This window comes from Halichoeres trimaculatus, unplaced genomic scaffold (genome assembly GCF_033239565.1).
Source record: "Halichoeres trimaculatus isolate MK-OKI-2021-1 unplaced genomic scaffold, fHalTri1.1 fHalTri1_scaffold_3, whole genome shotgun sequence".
NCBI classification, from domain to species: Eukaryota; Metazoa; Chordata; class Actinopteri; order Labriformes; family Labridae; genus Halichoeres; species Halichoeres trimaculatus.
In genome coordinates this window covers 31,815,960-31,830,706 of record NW_027437181.1, presented here as the reverse complement: position 1 = coordinate 31,830,706, position 14,747 = coordinate 31,815,960, and the positions used below count along the sequence as shown (strand labels likewise).

At 39.3% G+C, this 14,747-nt stretch overlaps 1 protein-coding gene across 1 annotated transcript; it reads right to left on the bottom strand.

Annotated features, from left to right (window-relative positions):
* Positions 1–641: 641 nt before the first annotated feature.
* On the bottom strand, positions 642–3,008 carry cyp1a (cytochrome P450, family 1, subfamily A). Its single transcript, XM_074666745.1, has 6 exons — positions 2,151–3,008; positions 1,908–2,034; positions 1,733–1,822; positions 1,396–1,519; positions 1,192–1,278; positions 642–1,013 (listed from the first exon to the last, which is right to left on the bottom strand). Exons 1-6 carry the CDS (start codon positions 2,988–2,990, stop codon positions 731–733), a joined length of 1,551 nt encoding a protein of 516 aa, XP_074522846.1. The 5' UTR covers positions 2,991–3,008; the 3' UTR covers positions 642–730.
* Between the last annotated feature and the right edge of the window lie 11,739 nt (positions 3,009–14,747).

Genomic DNA, 14,747 nt, shown 5'->3' with positions numbered 1-14,747 from the left:
ATTGACACATAAGAGATAGAAATACATTATTTTATAGCCTTCTAAAATATTGTGTGTCTCACTGAAACTCTTTTGGTGTCTTGATATTTCTCCTTGATGCACTGCAAAACTATAAAACCTCAAATATATACAAATACTGGGCAACCCAAATTGAGTTGAAAAGTACAAATAACTCGATATACAAATAAAATCACATTTTGGGATAAAAAAAATTGTAGCTTCAGCATCCACATTACAATGGAATAATATTAATCAGCTTATACAGGTAAATGGTATCAAAAGATAATATCTGTTCTTTCCAGAGGCCTGTGTGACAGAAAAAAGACAAACAAACTCTGGGCCCAGAGATCTGAACAGTAATGCCCATGCAGTAAAACACACAGTTCATCCCAAAGCTGAACAGACAACAAAGTTGCTGAGTATTTTACAGCTCCTTCTTATACTTCATTTAGAGGCACTAATCATGTGCAGGAATACCTCTTAGAACCAAAAACATGACAGGAATGCAAACCAAGACATCTCTGACAATATGCAGCTAGCAAAATCACTTATTTGCTTTATTGCCATTAGCTCTTCAGTTCAAATTATGCATCCAGTGCCTTTTACTCCGAGAAAGATACCTCTTTCGCAGACTTTAATCTGACTGTGACCCACTGAATGTTAGAGTAACCTAAACCTCAAACTGAGTCATACTTATTGGATATCAAAAAAAGCTTCATTGCTCAACTCTCTATCGCATTGTGGCTCTCAGGTGGCAGCGTTTGTGCTTCATTGTGAGACCATACTCAGGGGTCATATCCAGTTGCTTTCCGGGTATCGCAAGAAACTGAAGCTTCTGGACAAGGATTGCCAAGAAGAGGAAGACCTCATGTCTTGCAATGACTTCCCCGATGCAACGACGTTTTCCCATGCCAAATATCATCACCTTCTCCCCCTCTAGCCTGTTGAACTCAGTGCCATCAGGGCTCAAGAACCGCTCTGGTTTGAAGGTAGATGGATCTTCCCATAGCTCTCTAAAAAAAAAAGCAGAGGGTGAAGAGATAAGGTCAGCAGTGCAAAGATTGCAAAAAATGATTGAGTTTTGTGCTGTAAGTGGGGTGTAATCTCATCAGTTGGGGAAGTAGATGTCTGATGTTTGAATTTTGAGCAGAACATTAAGATCAGGACTAAGACAACAAAAAAGAAACTCACGGGTCCCGGTTGATCTGCCACTGATTGATGAAGACACATGTGTCTTTGGGGATGAAATAGCCATTCAGAGATGTGTCTTTTGAGGTGCTAAAGAAAAAAAAAAGATGTGCAACTTGTTACTCTACATTCAAATTCAACCTGAGGAACATCTGTTTAATTGGGCTCGTTTCTTGTTTTCTTTAATCAGAAATGGTTGAAGCTTACCAGTGGGGGATAGTGAATGGAAGAAACGAGGAATGGCGAAAGAGCTCCAGGATGAAGGCTTCCAAAAACGGTAGATTTGGTTTGTCAGACAGAAGAGGAGAACGATCCAGACCCACGTTATCCTCTGAAAATGACAAAAATAATCATCTTGTTTATTTCAGGATCCTGTCTTATAAATATTGGTATGTTTTTTAATTTGTGTCTTAGCTCTGGAAGAAGCAAAACGTGTGCTTATCATTTAACGCTGCCATATAGCTTTGAGTTTATCAGTCTTTTTCGGTTCTAAGAGATAAATGGTACATAAAAAAGGTACATCATGCACCACATCAGTACGTACTCATTTCTTGGAAAAGTCTCTCCTGTATCTCTGGGTAAGCCACCAAGTACATCAGTGACCAAGACAAGGCGGTGGAGACTGTGTCAAAACCTAGAAAAGACAGCAGAGCATCAGTAAGGAAGTGTTTTCCGATTCATACCTCAGATCAACAAGCACATGGAGGAGTTCAACCTACCGGCGCCAAACAGGTCATTGACGATTCCTACAATTTTCTCATCTGACATCTGGACATTGGAATTCTCATCCAGCTTCCTGTCTTCACAGTGATCGATGAGGGAGTCTGTGATGTCACGAATGTTGTCCTGCAAAAGTATGATCAAGCTTAGAATAAGTTTCTCTCAGTGATTAGGAAACATTTCACCTATAGCACAGAGTAAAAACAGACATATGTTTTCTCGAATGGTTCAGGGTTGTGTACCTTATCAAAGCTTGAATAGTGCTCTGTGACGATCTTTTGCACAAAGGCGTTGAAGCGGTCATTGATGTCCACAAACTTCTTCATTGTTGAGCTTGGTAAGAATCGAAGAAGAGGCATGAAGTCTGCAGGGTTTCCGCTGCTCGCCACTTGTCCAAACTCATCGCTGAGGTTCACAAGACTTAGCAGTTCTTGGTCGTTGTGGCCGTAACGTCGGCCAAAACACATTCCACAGATCACATTAGCCACAGATACCACAATGTGGCGGAAGGGGTCAAAGCTGCCCTCTGCCCCCATGACATTGTTGAGCTGTTTGATCAGATACTCTCCCTCATTGGAGATGTGCTCCTCCAGCATGCAGGAATATTTAGGGGTGGTTCCTTCCAGGGCTGCAAAGGAGCGCAGGGCCTTGTAGGCCAGCTTCCTGCGGGCACGCCAGACACCGGCCTGGTCAGTACTGAAGGCCAGGCTCTTGCCATCATTGATAAACTGGAAGCTGTACAGGTCAGGTCGGCTTGCAAACTCATCCCCCTGCTTGATAAGAGCCTGTCGGACTGTTTCAATGCCACTCAACACAACCACGGGGCGCATGCCGATCTGGATCTGGAAGACATCACCATAGCGCTTGCTCATGGAGGTGAGACTCAGATAAGGTTTGCTGCCCACCTCCAGCACATTGCCAATGATAGGAAGAGGTTTTGGTCCTGGAAGCTGGCGGAGCCCCTCAGGAATCTTGGTGTGAAAAAACTTGATGATCAAGTAGACCAGACATACTGTTGTCATGGCCACCAGACTCTCAGATACGGACACTGATCCGATGAATGGCAGAATCATTAGTGCCATGATGACAACTCCTTCTTTTTTCTGGCTTATGCACAACCTGAAAATTACATAGGAGGGGCATCAGAGAAGTGAGGGCAGGGAGGAAGAGAAGCGTTGTGCAACATGTTGACTACATGCACTGCAAAGTTATAAGTTACAGAAAACTGTCCTATGGAATGCTTTTGGTACTAATTTGCTTCTATGGGTTTACATGCTGCATAAAAACTTTCTGCACAAGTGTTCGGCTTGGGCAAAATACGGAACTTGTTAAATGTTTTGCCTCCAAGCTTTGACTTAGAGAAAGTCACTTAATACATCACAATAATCATTAAGGTTGTGCACATCATAAATCACCAAGACCCATGCTCCCACGTTTTAGCAGCTGTGCTTGCAAAATAATGTCCATTCATTTTGCTCCTATCACTCAGACATTGCCTGCTCTGTTGAAAAATCAGAGGTCATCATAATAACTTACCTCAGTGGAATGTAGAAAGAAAAACTATGCTCTCGTCCCGGTGGTCTCCTTCAGAAAGTTATTTCAGAGCTTAGTTAAGTTCTGACTGAGTTTACTTTCTTGATGTCCCAAAACCAAGAATGGACTCGTGCTTTATAGAGCGCTGCACAGCTTCATTGGCTGCTGTTCATGACGTAATCTCCCTTTCTCACTCCCCCTCTCCCTCGTTGTCATGAATGAAGTTAAGCGCAGAGAAAAGGGGTGTGTGTATGTGTCTGTGAGTGTTGGTGTGCGTGCGAGATTACTTCATGTATGCCAAGAAAAACTGGACGACACTGAGTTTGAGGTCTGCGGGACATTTATACTACCTGGCTGGTGTTCTGTGTTTTATTGTTTATGGACAGATAGGACAAAAAAGCCGGAGTGCTGCATAATCTCCACCGCTGTAAAACAGTGTCTTATCTATATCATTGATAACACTTTAGATGTATGACACATATTGTTGAACAGGCGGGGTCGGTCTGGCTTCTTCTACATACTCTTTCAACATTATGGCAGAAATAATATTTAAAATCAACGCATGCGCCCTATTTGCACAATATTTGCTTTTTAACCTAATTTGTAGGCAATTTCTGCAGAAACACAACTCTCATTCATTATAGCATGTCGTAAGATAGCTACTCTGATATGCATGTTTAATCCAAATGTTATTGATTTAGTCTACTTGAATCAAAAGAATTTCATTTAGGGGGATAGCTGCACATATACTAATCTATTTTGACCACTCTTGTTGTCTCTCGGTCAGCCGGAGATTTGATTTAAAGCAGTGTCGTGACTTCATGTTGTCTCTCAGCCACTCATCTGTTTAGCATACAATGAAGGGGTTCGCATCAGTTGCAGCAGCAGTCACCCTGGCAGGTCTAAGTCCTGATCAAATAACACTCAAATGCCATGTCGTGCTTATACCTGTTGGCTCTCCGCTGGAGTTAAAGATTGACCAGTTGCGTGAGAGCGCACTGATCAAACCTTCACCTCCCCTCAGAGGAGGATGCTGGGAGGGAGGGCAGGAGAGGGGCAATCGTGCAGCACTGCTGGCGAGCAACAAGGGTATATGAGTTCAGAACCACGCTACCTTGTCCTTCCTTCAGACGTTTACACCCACAGAACTTTCCTAAAGTGTCAGGCTGCACGACATCTTAAGCAAGCTCTGCGTCACGATGGCACTAGAAAGCATCCGTGCAGCAGTATCACTCACTGTTTGAAATGTGAGGTTAGTGCGTGCTAAGTTTTGTTTTCAGTAAAAACTGCTCCGGCAGGGACACGCAAACACCCAGAGTGCCAGCTGTTTGACCAACCACCTGTAACCTGCCAAAGTCTGCTGTCATCGTGCCATCACAGCGTCTTAATGTCTGGCTTCTAAAATCATCCCACCACGATTATAACGCCTAAAAGATTCTGGGAAAAAGTAGCTATGTAGTTGTAATTCCGGGAAAACCCTAATAGGACATACTTTTTTCTTTCTTTCTTTTTTTTTCACTTTTGTTTGTTTACAGTAACCTCCAGCACTGTTACACAAACTCAACCAGAAGATAAACTAATTAACGTGCTTTTTAACAGATAGAACCAAAGACTTTAGTTGGTAAACAGAGTCTGTGTTTGGTTATTTTTTCAACTTGTGTGTGCAGTATGGGCTGATTTAAGTAACTTTGGTCATCATACGTCATTTCTGGTAGTTTCCTTACTTTCTCATCCTCTGAGGCTGTCCTAAAGAAAAACTAATCGAAGTTTATTGTGTTTTTTTGTTTGTTTGTTTGTTTGTTTGTTTGTTTGTTTGTTTGTTTTTGTTGTTGTTGTTGTTTTGTTTTTGTTTTTTGTTTTTTTGTTTCCCATACTATAGAGAGATGTGGAGACTGGAGTGACAAACAGGTCAGAAGTAGCCTAATTTAGATTAATTTTCGTTCACTATGTTAAAAAGTTCGACGTGGGTGTGTAAATACTGTTTTCCTTCATTCATATGTGTTTTCTCAATAAAAACTATGACGTGGCATAGAGAGGAAATGAATGGTTATGTCTTTCCAGATATTGAAAATAACTCACCCCCCCCCCCCCCCCAATAAACAAATAAATAAATACAAAATAAGAAAAAAATAAAATAAATAAAAACATAAATAAATAAATAAATAAATAAGTAAATAAGTAAATAAATAAATAAGCATACAATTAATTGATTAATTAATTCAATAACAACATCCTTTATAGTCAGTAATGAATATCAAACAGTCTGTAAGGGTTCTTTTGTGTTTGAACTAAAGTTTTTCATGTTTCCTTTTTAAAACAGAAATGATCCAAACCTTCATTTGGAACCTTTTTGTCGTTGTCATTATCGTTGTTGTTTGTTGTTGTTGTTTTCGCCCCTGAGGACTTTTGGGGTCAATAACTGTACAGTATGTTTAGAGATACCATGTACTATGAACGTGATCTACTTTGAACCCACACATGAAGTGACTTTTCCGTGTTGAGAATCAGCAAAGAGGTCTGGATTCCTCTGGAAAGCCATATCGGACCCAGAAGCAGCCATGGGTTGTTAAGAGTTAAGAACCACTCCGGTGTAGCTTAGGTCGATGAGTCATTCGCCGTAACCCGCTCGGCTCGGCGCTGTCCCGGTTCTCCCGGACTGAGTGCTGCCTCTCCGGGGACTCTCGCCGTGCATTTCGGGGCTGCGCCTCTGGTGCTGCAAGTTGCGTGAGAAGCGGAGCTCGCGTCCAGAGGGGAGGGTCTCGGTCTTCTGGACAATCCTAAATCTGCTTGGTCAAGTCACGCGAAGGCAGCAGCCTCTGGAAAAGACACAAGGGTCTTAAACTCGCAGAACAAAGAGCGCAGGACGCGAGACTCCCTTTTCCCCCTGCTGGGCACGAAGGTGCACATATTTGCGCGCTATAGCTTCTGCAAATGCGAGGATCTTGGGGCTTTGGAGTCATGCAATCTGCCACTCAGGCTTCATTCATCGCAGTCATGCAACACGGTGGGGCCGTGCCACACAGGCGAGAACCCACAGAACGGACAAAACAAGTCATGAAAAGTGAAACCTCGAACACAAGGTGAACTGGTCGCTCTCTGTCACGCAGCAGCTCTCAGAGTTGAGCTTGGGGGAGTCAGTACGAGTTTCATGGAAAGAATACTCAATATGTGAAGATAACTGATAATTTACCAGCTGAAGAAGTTAAAATTAGACTATTAAAGGCTAAAAGGTGACTAACTAAACGGGTTTTGAAAAGAAGTTTTGGATGAACCCATAAGCTCCAAGGAAACCAGAACCTCCAAAACCTGTTTATAACTTGTTGCAGTTATTCAGCATTGATGTGTATTCTAATCAAAGATCTGTGAGGAGAAACCACCTGCCCAGCTTAGGTTGTTTTACACTCCATGGGACTTTTTACAACTCTGTTTGGGTCAGTATTCAAAATATATATGCACATTTGGAGGAGTATACAGTTAAAACTCACAAAGAAGAATAATTTGCCTTATTTTAGACCAATAAACTTCAGTTACTACAAAAACACTGAGTCTCTCCTGTTACTGTGTGCTATTCAGTGATCAAAGTGAATGAGATCCACACTCCACTTGTAAGTGTGATTATGTTCCTGTGAGATGAAACTGAACCCGATTGAAGGCGAGCGTCTGACTGTGCTTGCACCGCCTGAGGTGAGAGCACTCAGGCTGAAGAGTGTGTGTGTGTCAGATCAAAACAGGTGAGCAGCACTCACAGCTGGAGACAGAGCAACTTTAAATGTCACACAGCAGGACAGAGAAACGCTCTGCTTCACCATTTAAAGTCACATTTAAGACATTTTGTAACCCTCAACAGGCAGGCTCAGTTTCCAGATATCAAATCTGACAAGCAGCTGCTCCTGAATGAAAAAAAAGAGCAGCAGAGGGAAAACTGGAGGAGCAGGAGGAAGGATGCAGGAGCCTGGATGTAAGTCAGCAGGGAGAGTCTCCTAACTTCTTAAAAAGATTAAAGAGATTACTGGTTACTACAGGGAGTGAAGAGCCGTGCTACTGTAACACTGTGGAGTTGACCACAGTGGTGCAGAGGCAGGTCGTGTCAGGTTGGAGCCGGACTCCGGCCTGTAGGTGTGTGTGGGGTTAGTTTATCCATTTCACAGAGCTGTAGGAAGATGAGAAGACTGAAAAATGTCTTGCCCACAGCCATGTACCTCTTAAAGAATTCTTGGACATAAAAGCAGGTGTAATGACTGTGAAGGTTGTTAGTAACTACTCACGCAAAGCCTGTCACGCACACACCTTTAGAGCAGGTGTGTACCTCTGTTTGTCTGCATGCGAGAGTGTCTTTGCATACCGGCGCTGGCAGGAGGTTGTTTTTGCTTTTTGTGTGAAGCTTTCTGTGATTTAACACCAGCTGAATGAATAGATGAATTAAACTCATCTGGAGGCCTTGATTTTGTAAAAATCCTTTTTGGTTAATCAGTTTAGTTCTTTTTCAAGATGAATGTAGGAAATCAAACAGTTTTTTTTTTTAAACTTTTTTTTCTAAAGATAAACTTAATGTTCACTTCCTGGAGTATGTACACTACATAAATCACCAACCTTTCCTCAGAGAGCTCTTAAATGATACCTGCTTTCTTCTGAACTGCACTGGTGAACTGTGAGCTCAAGGAAGTAGAGGTAGGAAAAAAGGAATTTCCCTTCCAGGACCTGTCAAGTACAAATTTCCATCTCACTCCATCTGTCTGACTGCCAACAACAGACCTCTTCACATAACACCAAGTACTTTTTGCCAATTCTTACATCAAGAGTTATTAGTTTCCATATTTGAAATGCTTATTTAAATCTCAAAACATTAGTTTTTGGAAATCAACCCAACTGTAGTTTGTATTTTTCTGGTTTTTTTTTTTTTTTTTGTAGAAACAGAAAAACTAAGACAGGACATTATTTTTTTTTCTTTAAAAAAAGGGGACAAAGTTCTTAAAAGTACAACTAGGATAAATATAACCAGAGATGTCTAAAGTACTCACATCCATTACTAATGTAGAAGTATAAATAGTAGGGTTTAAAAAGACTTTTGTAGAAGTTGAAGTATCAACTCTACTTTTTTACTAGAGTAAAAGTGTAAAAATACTGGTTTCAGAGCTACTTGAAGTATAAAAGTAAAAGTAATGTCAGGGGAACAAATGCCATTAAGGACAAAAGCAAGTGACTACAAAGTTGTTTTGTTACAATATCAATGTTGAAAAATTTGGAGCAGCTGGTGTGAATCAGTAGGGTCTTAATAAACACAGGCTAGATTCCTTCATACTAATCAAGGCTAGCCAAAATGTTTGATTATTCTATTTAGACACTATCACAACACCCGCAGTGTTTCCCCCATGTAAGAAAGATTAGTTTTATTTTCCGCTTAGAGCCACACCAAAGCATAAGTAAGTTAAGGTTACAGTGGGTAATTTTCTTTCTTATTATGTTTTTTCCCATTAGAGCCACCGTACTTAGTATGTGCTGTTTCCTGTTTTGTGCCAGAAGAGCATGGCACTGGGTCTTCTTCATGTTGACTGACTGTCATGATGCACAGTGCGTTCACCTGGCTATGGTTACATAATTGTTCTACTGAGAACTTCACTGCTTTATTATTCTATTTAAACCTCTCATCCAACCACAATCCAATGCACTCCATCCAAATGGTGCAATATATCTGGATAGGGTTTTTTTGTGTGTGTGTTTGTGTTGATCTTTGTTTTTTTTTTTTTTTTTTTAAAAAAACAGGCTGGTATGAAAACATGCCAAAATAAAATGGAAGTAACAAGGTTATTTTTAAACGTAGGGTGCACAAAATACAGATGTTTGTCTGAAAATGTTAAGAGTTGAAGTAAAAAATCAGCTAATAAATAACTACTTCAGTAAAGTATAAACACCCAAAAAACTTTTACTGAAGTAAGTTTCAAAAAGTATTTTTACTTCACTACCTGATACCTCTTAATATAACATGTGAATAACATGAGAAATAAATTTCATTTTGAATTTAAAGAAGACAAAATTAACACCAAAGATGAGACCACTGTGTAACTGGCTCTCTACAAACTGATTATGAAGATTACTCCAAATTTTAGGCCACTGATTCATATATCTATGAGTGTGGTTTTAGGCGACAAAACAAGGTGAAATGACCATTAATGCACTCACTGGTCCAGCAGACAAGGAGTGTAAGGCTGGCACCGACATTACTACTGGCACAACAATGATGGACTGTGAAAGGTAGTTTGTGCATCTGTTTTTTTTTTGTTTTTTTTTTTTACATTTTTTCATTTATCAACACACCTGTGAAATGGTTTAAGTCAGTTGTGAAACAGATAGAAATCAATACTGATGCCTCTGTGTAACCTAGGAAAGCAAACAAAGCTGCCAGGATTGAGTTAAAGTGAGATGCTGAAAGCCAAAATTAGGAAAGACCCAAGTAGAATCACGTTGTCCACAGGGGAAACCAAAAAATATACAAAAAAAAAAAAAAATACAAACCTTTCCTCACAAAACCTGTGAATGATACACAAACTAAGAATAGAAAAGGGCCTGATGAGTGACTGTTAACATAGACGTACCATCCGGTAGTTGCCTACACAAAGCTATGAATATCTGTTGACATTTTTATATAGGCAGCATTAAGCAGGGACAGTGGCTGCAGTTTGAAAACAGCAGTGAGATTGTTACACAGTTCATTTGAAGGATCAATGGTTAAAGTTTCTTTAACAGAAACTCTGAACCAGTCAGCTGGCCAAACCCAGCAGATCTAAGAGGCTTTTTTGGAAAGTAAGAAGTTTAAAAGTTCACTGATGTTCTCTGGCACGCGGCCATGTAAAGCCTTGGGAGTCATGAGTAAGATTATGAAATGGATTCTGAAAGTAATGACTAACAAGCTTGTTTTATTTTTGGAGGAATTTAACTGTGGGGTGTTAATTCTCAACCAGTGTCTCAAGTCATCTATGCAGCTCTTCACTAAGGCCTTCTCATCACGTTTAGAAACAAGTACAGTCAAAAACTTTATATGAAGTGATAAGACCTGATGGTGTTAAAGTGTTTTGATGTGTTTAAGCAGGTTTTATTTGTTTGAAATGATTTGAATTATTTACAGCACTCTTCCTGGTGCATTTGATGTTGTTTTACTGTGTTTCTACTTTCTACCCAATGCACTGCACCTTGACTAACTTCAGTATTATCAACTTATAAAGCACGTTGATAAATACTAGTTTCTTAAATGTGCTACATAAATTAAGCGGACTTGACTTTTAAGGATTTTCTTTATAAGGAAGTATATTGAATTGGATTAAATTAGGTCAAAAGAATAAATTATTGTGGGAACAAATCCAGTGTTGTTTCAGCAAGGTCCACCCAGTACTGTTTTATTTATTTATTTATTTATTTATTTAATTTGGTCTTTTAATTTTTATGATTATTGTAACTTGAATGCTTAAACCGAAAGCTGATCATGACTTCACTTCAATAATACTACAAAAAAAGACTGAATAAACACACTTTACATATGCTCCAGAGACATGGAAATCTTAATCAGTGGCTTTAAAACAGCCCAAGGCTTCATCAAAGAATCATGCTGAAATTCAGAAACTTTGGATTCAAAAACATGTGCAAGTCCAAAAACAGGATCAGCAGCAGATTTTTATTGTTTTTATTTTGACTTCTTCTTCTTCTTTTTTTTTTTTTAGTCAGGTTTGTCCCATTAAGATCAGTCATGTCTCTCCTGGTGGAAACCTGGCCAAGGTAACACAGTGCAAATGAAAGAAGAAATGGAGCAAAAAGGACAAATCACAGCATGCACAGCAAAGACACAGCAAATATATAGATGGTATTAAAAACAAAAAAAAAACAAAACAAAAAAATGGAAACAGCTGCAAAAGATAAGTGATCCAATTTCAGACTTATAACTAGAGCGCTTAAGGCTAGGAACGAAGAGTGGCACAGCTTCCAGAGAAGACACTAAACTTTATGACAATGACGATGACAGAAAATAGTGCCAAACATTCTTCTGACTTCTCCTCCATCCCTCTTGTGCATCCCTCATCTGTTTTAGAGTCCAGAGGAGAGGCTGCAAACAGAGATGTAGGTTACAAAGGATCAAGATACATTTGCTTAAGAAATGACATCACAGCAACTTTATGGAGGAATGTAAGCTGAAAGCATCAGGTGCCTGGCCTTTTGGTGTTCAGTAGGCCAGACTCTTACTGCGTCACTACAAGGATTATTTTCTACAAACTTTGGAAAGCTTTTTTTACAGCCACATACTTCCCCTCATGCTGGGTAAACTAAGTTTAAAGTGCAAAAAGGTGGAATATCCCTATAATTCTTGAACTTCTGTTGCATTAGTAGTACAGTCAAAAGCTTAGTGTAACATTAATGCAAGAGGACAGTCGCTCTACTATCAAAGAAAACAGGGGCTTTGACTGGTTGGACATCAGAGAGCGGGCTCCTGCCCTTGCGTGTGCCCGATCGGGCAAACCTTAATAGGATTATTTTGGACTGCAGGTCATGACACCTCACATGAACGTTGCCTCTGACCTAATATAAACTTACAGCATGCCCCATTCACTGTAATGTGAAAAAAGGTAATGTGGATGAGTGGATGGATACAACTTTGTTAGACAGTGAGAAAATACAGAACAGTTAAGTACACCCTAATTACTTAATGTTATCGTTAATGTTTTAGTGTTAAAGAGGGGGGGCTGAGCTTTTTTAGGCTTTATACTGTCCCTCTGGTTCTTCTGTATAGCTTATCATGATTTACGGGTTTAAAAAAGATCACGTTTTTTCAGGCTCTGATAAAACACTTTGTTCTGGCCGCTGTCTCTTTAAGGCTCCTCACTCCACAAACCCCCTGTCCTCTGATTGGCTATTCCTCTGGAGGCCTGTCAGGGAGCTATGGGCAGACCTTGGTGTCTGAGGCCTGTCCTTCCAATGTGTCATAAACCAGTTAAGAGATCTTTATGGTATGACCATCACTCTAGCAAACCTTGTGAAGATCTCTAGCTACTTTTGGAACGGACTGTTTTAATCAATGCACAGACCAATTCAGTGATTATTGCATCATATGAATATCAAGCAGTTTAGAAAAACTGCACAAATTTTGAACATCAAGAATTGTTGACTTATCTATGCTTAACACACTGGAAAGCACAGTAATCCCTCTTTAACTTTTTTTTTTTTTTTTTCAAATTTAACCTTTATTTCACCAGGATCTCAAGGCTCCTTGAGGTTAATAAAACCCCAAACAAACAAACAAAAAAGAAGTTACAGTTTCAGCTCATGGCTGTTCACTGTGAGCCTGGTTTTACTGGAGATTTCAGTCCATTTATGGCAACTTTTTGCTTTTCGCTTGATAAAAGCTGCAAAGGGATTTTTCTCATGATGAATGAATTCAAGGTCTCCTCAAATAATACAACAAATAACACATTTCATGCGTGCTCATTCTTTGAAGTGTCATGAGGTGACCTTTACGAGGAATTGGCGCTCTGAAAATGAGCTTTGAGTCGTTGATTAATTGATTGATCTTGGCAACTACTTAAGTTCTTTCCATGTTTTCAGCTCACATTATCTTATCTTTTTCATGCCTTATGGTCAAAGTACTTCATTAGACAGTAAAACAATATACCACTCCTATTGCACACACAGCGATAAAGTTCTGTCAGAGCTGAGGTTGCAAAACAAGACAGCTCCTGATGTTAAAAGTGAAAACAACAGTAACTGCTCTTGCATGGCTGCGGCCTGCATCGTTTATCAACCAGGATACTCTGACTTTTATGAAATTCATTAAATGACTTGTCAGGGTTGACACCATCTTCTTTTTCTGTTTTTTTTTTTTTTTTAAACTTCTGTGTAGTGAAAAGTAGAGAAATAACACATATTTCTTTGGTGCTGTTTGTGCTGCAGTTCATATACAGCAGTACTATTGAAAAATATTAACATTTATCCACACAGAAAAAATAAAAGTAGTGAAAAAAAAAAAAAACCACTCTTTCATGTGAAATGAAGTGAGCTACAGGTCAGGTATAAAACATGAAAACAAAATTTAAATACTTGCATGATCTCAAAATATTTTTTCATATGACACTTGAGTCAATGAGCATAGTTTTCCACTGCTATAACTCCAGTGAGTCAAAGCTGAGGCTGATGATGCTCTCATTTGCTGGTGATAATAATTTTCTGTTTGTAGAAAATGGGAAATTTGGGAGAAATAATAATATATACATAAATAGATAAATAATAATAATAATAATAATAATAATAATAATAATAATAATAATAATAATAATAATAAAAACACTGCCTGTATTTAGAATAAAGATATTAAATTTTAACCACAGAGTCCAGCTTGTCCCTCAATATCGTTATAGTGAAATAAATATTAAACTAAACATGAACATGTTTATTAGGAAATCCATGACTGGTGCAACAGGTGGCTGTAGTATGTCATGGGCCAGAAATAGATCTTGCATGAGTTCAGGTTGGAACAGAGACAATCAATAGATAACAGTGTCAGTGAGGGTCACCACGTAAACATAGAAAATCTGCTGAACACTGCTGCTCATATGTTTTCCTCACGCAACCATGAACAAACTGTGCAGCGAGAATTCACATGCTCCGTGTGCATGGGAGGGGGTTGCTGGATCACCTTCCCTTCCTGATACTGAATACCAGATTAGTAAGTGAGCTAATGGTCCCCCCCCTCTCCCCGCTCCCTCCTCTACCTTATGCAAGCCAGTATTTGCGCTCTGCGGCAATAACAATAGTTGCGTGCGGAAATATCTCGGTCATCCATCTTTCTGTCACCTCTCCCTCTGTAGCGCAGCACGAAGGTGTCATAACTGAGCGTAAATAGGCAAGACCAAGGAAGGCTGGATCATAAAGAAAACCCCTTAACTCATGACCCAGAGCAGCAGAAAGCACGAAACAACCGGGGTCAGACACGCTGTGCGTGCAGAAACACTTGGCTTTGTTTCATCTCTGACAAAAGAATGCGTAAAGCTAAAATACAAGATATAAAATTAAGTAAAATATGGTTTAAATCTCTATAAAACGCTTTTAAGAGATATAACATGAAAGACTTTGTCCAAATAAGTCTTCATAAAACACAACTACCTAGAATTAATCTTAAGAAATTTTTTATGTCTTTTATTTATTTATGTATTTTTATCATTTTTTAATTTCAAACTGAAGTATTTGAGTCAAAATATGACAGTACTACGCATTTCTGCAAACTGGGGCTGCGTCTCCTATTTATTATTATTATTATTATTATTATTATTATT

What these genes read in the sequence shown, in the direction of transcription:
- cyp1a (XM_074666745.1), bottom strand. Translation starts at nt 2,990, where the DNA reads ATGGCACTAATGATTCTGCCATTCATCGGATCAGTGTCCGTATCTGAG. An exon ending in GAGACTTTTCCAAGAAATGA is followed by an intron (nt 1,520 to 1,732) that starts GTACGTACTGAT and finishes TGTCATTTTCAG; the next exon opens with AGGATAACGTGGGTCTGGAT. An exon ending in TGGCAGATCAACCGGGACCC is followed by an intron (nt 1,014 to 1,191) that starts GTGAGTTTCTTT and finishes TTTTTTTTTTAG; the next exon opens with AGAGCTATGGGAAGATCCAT.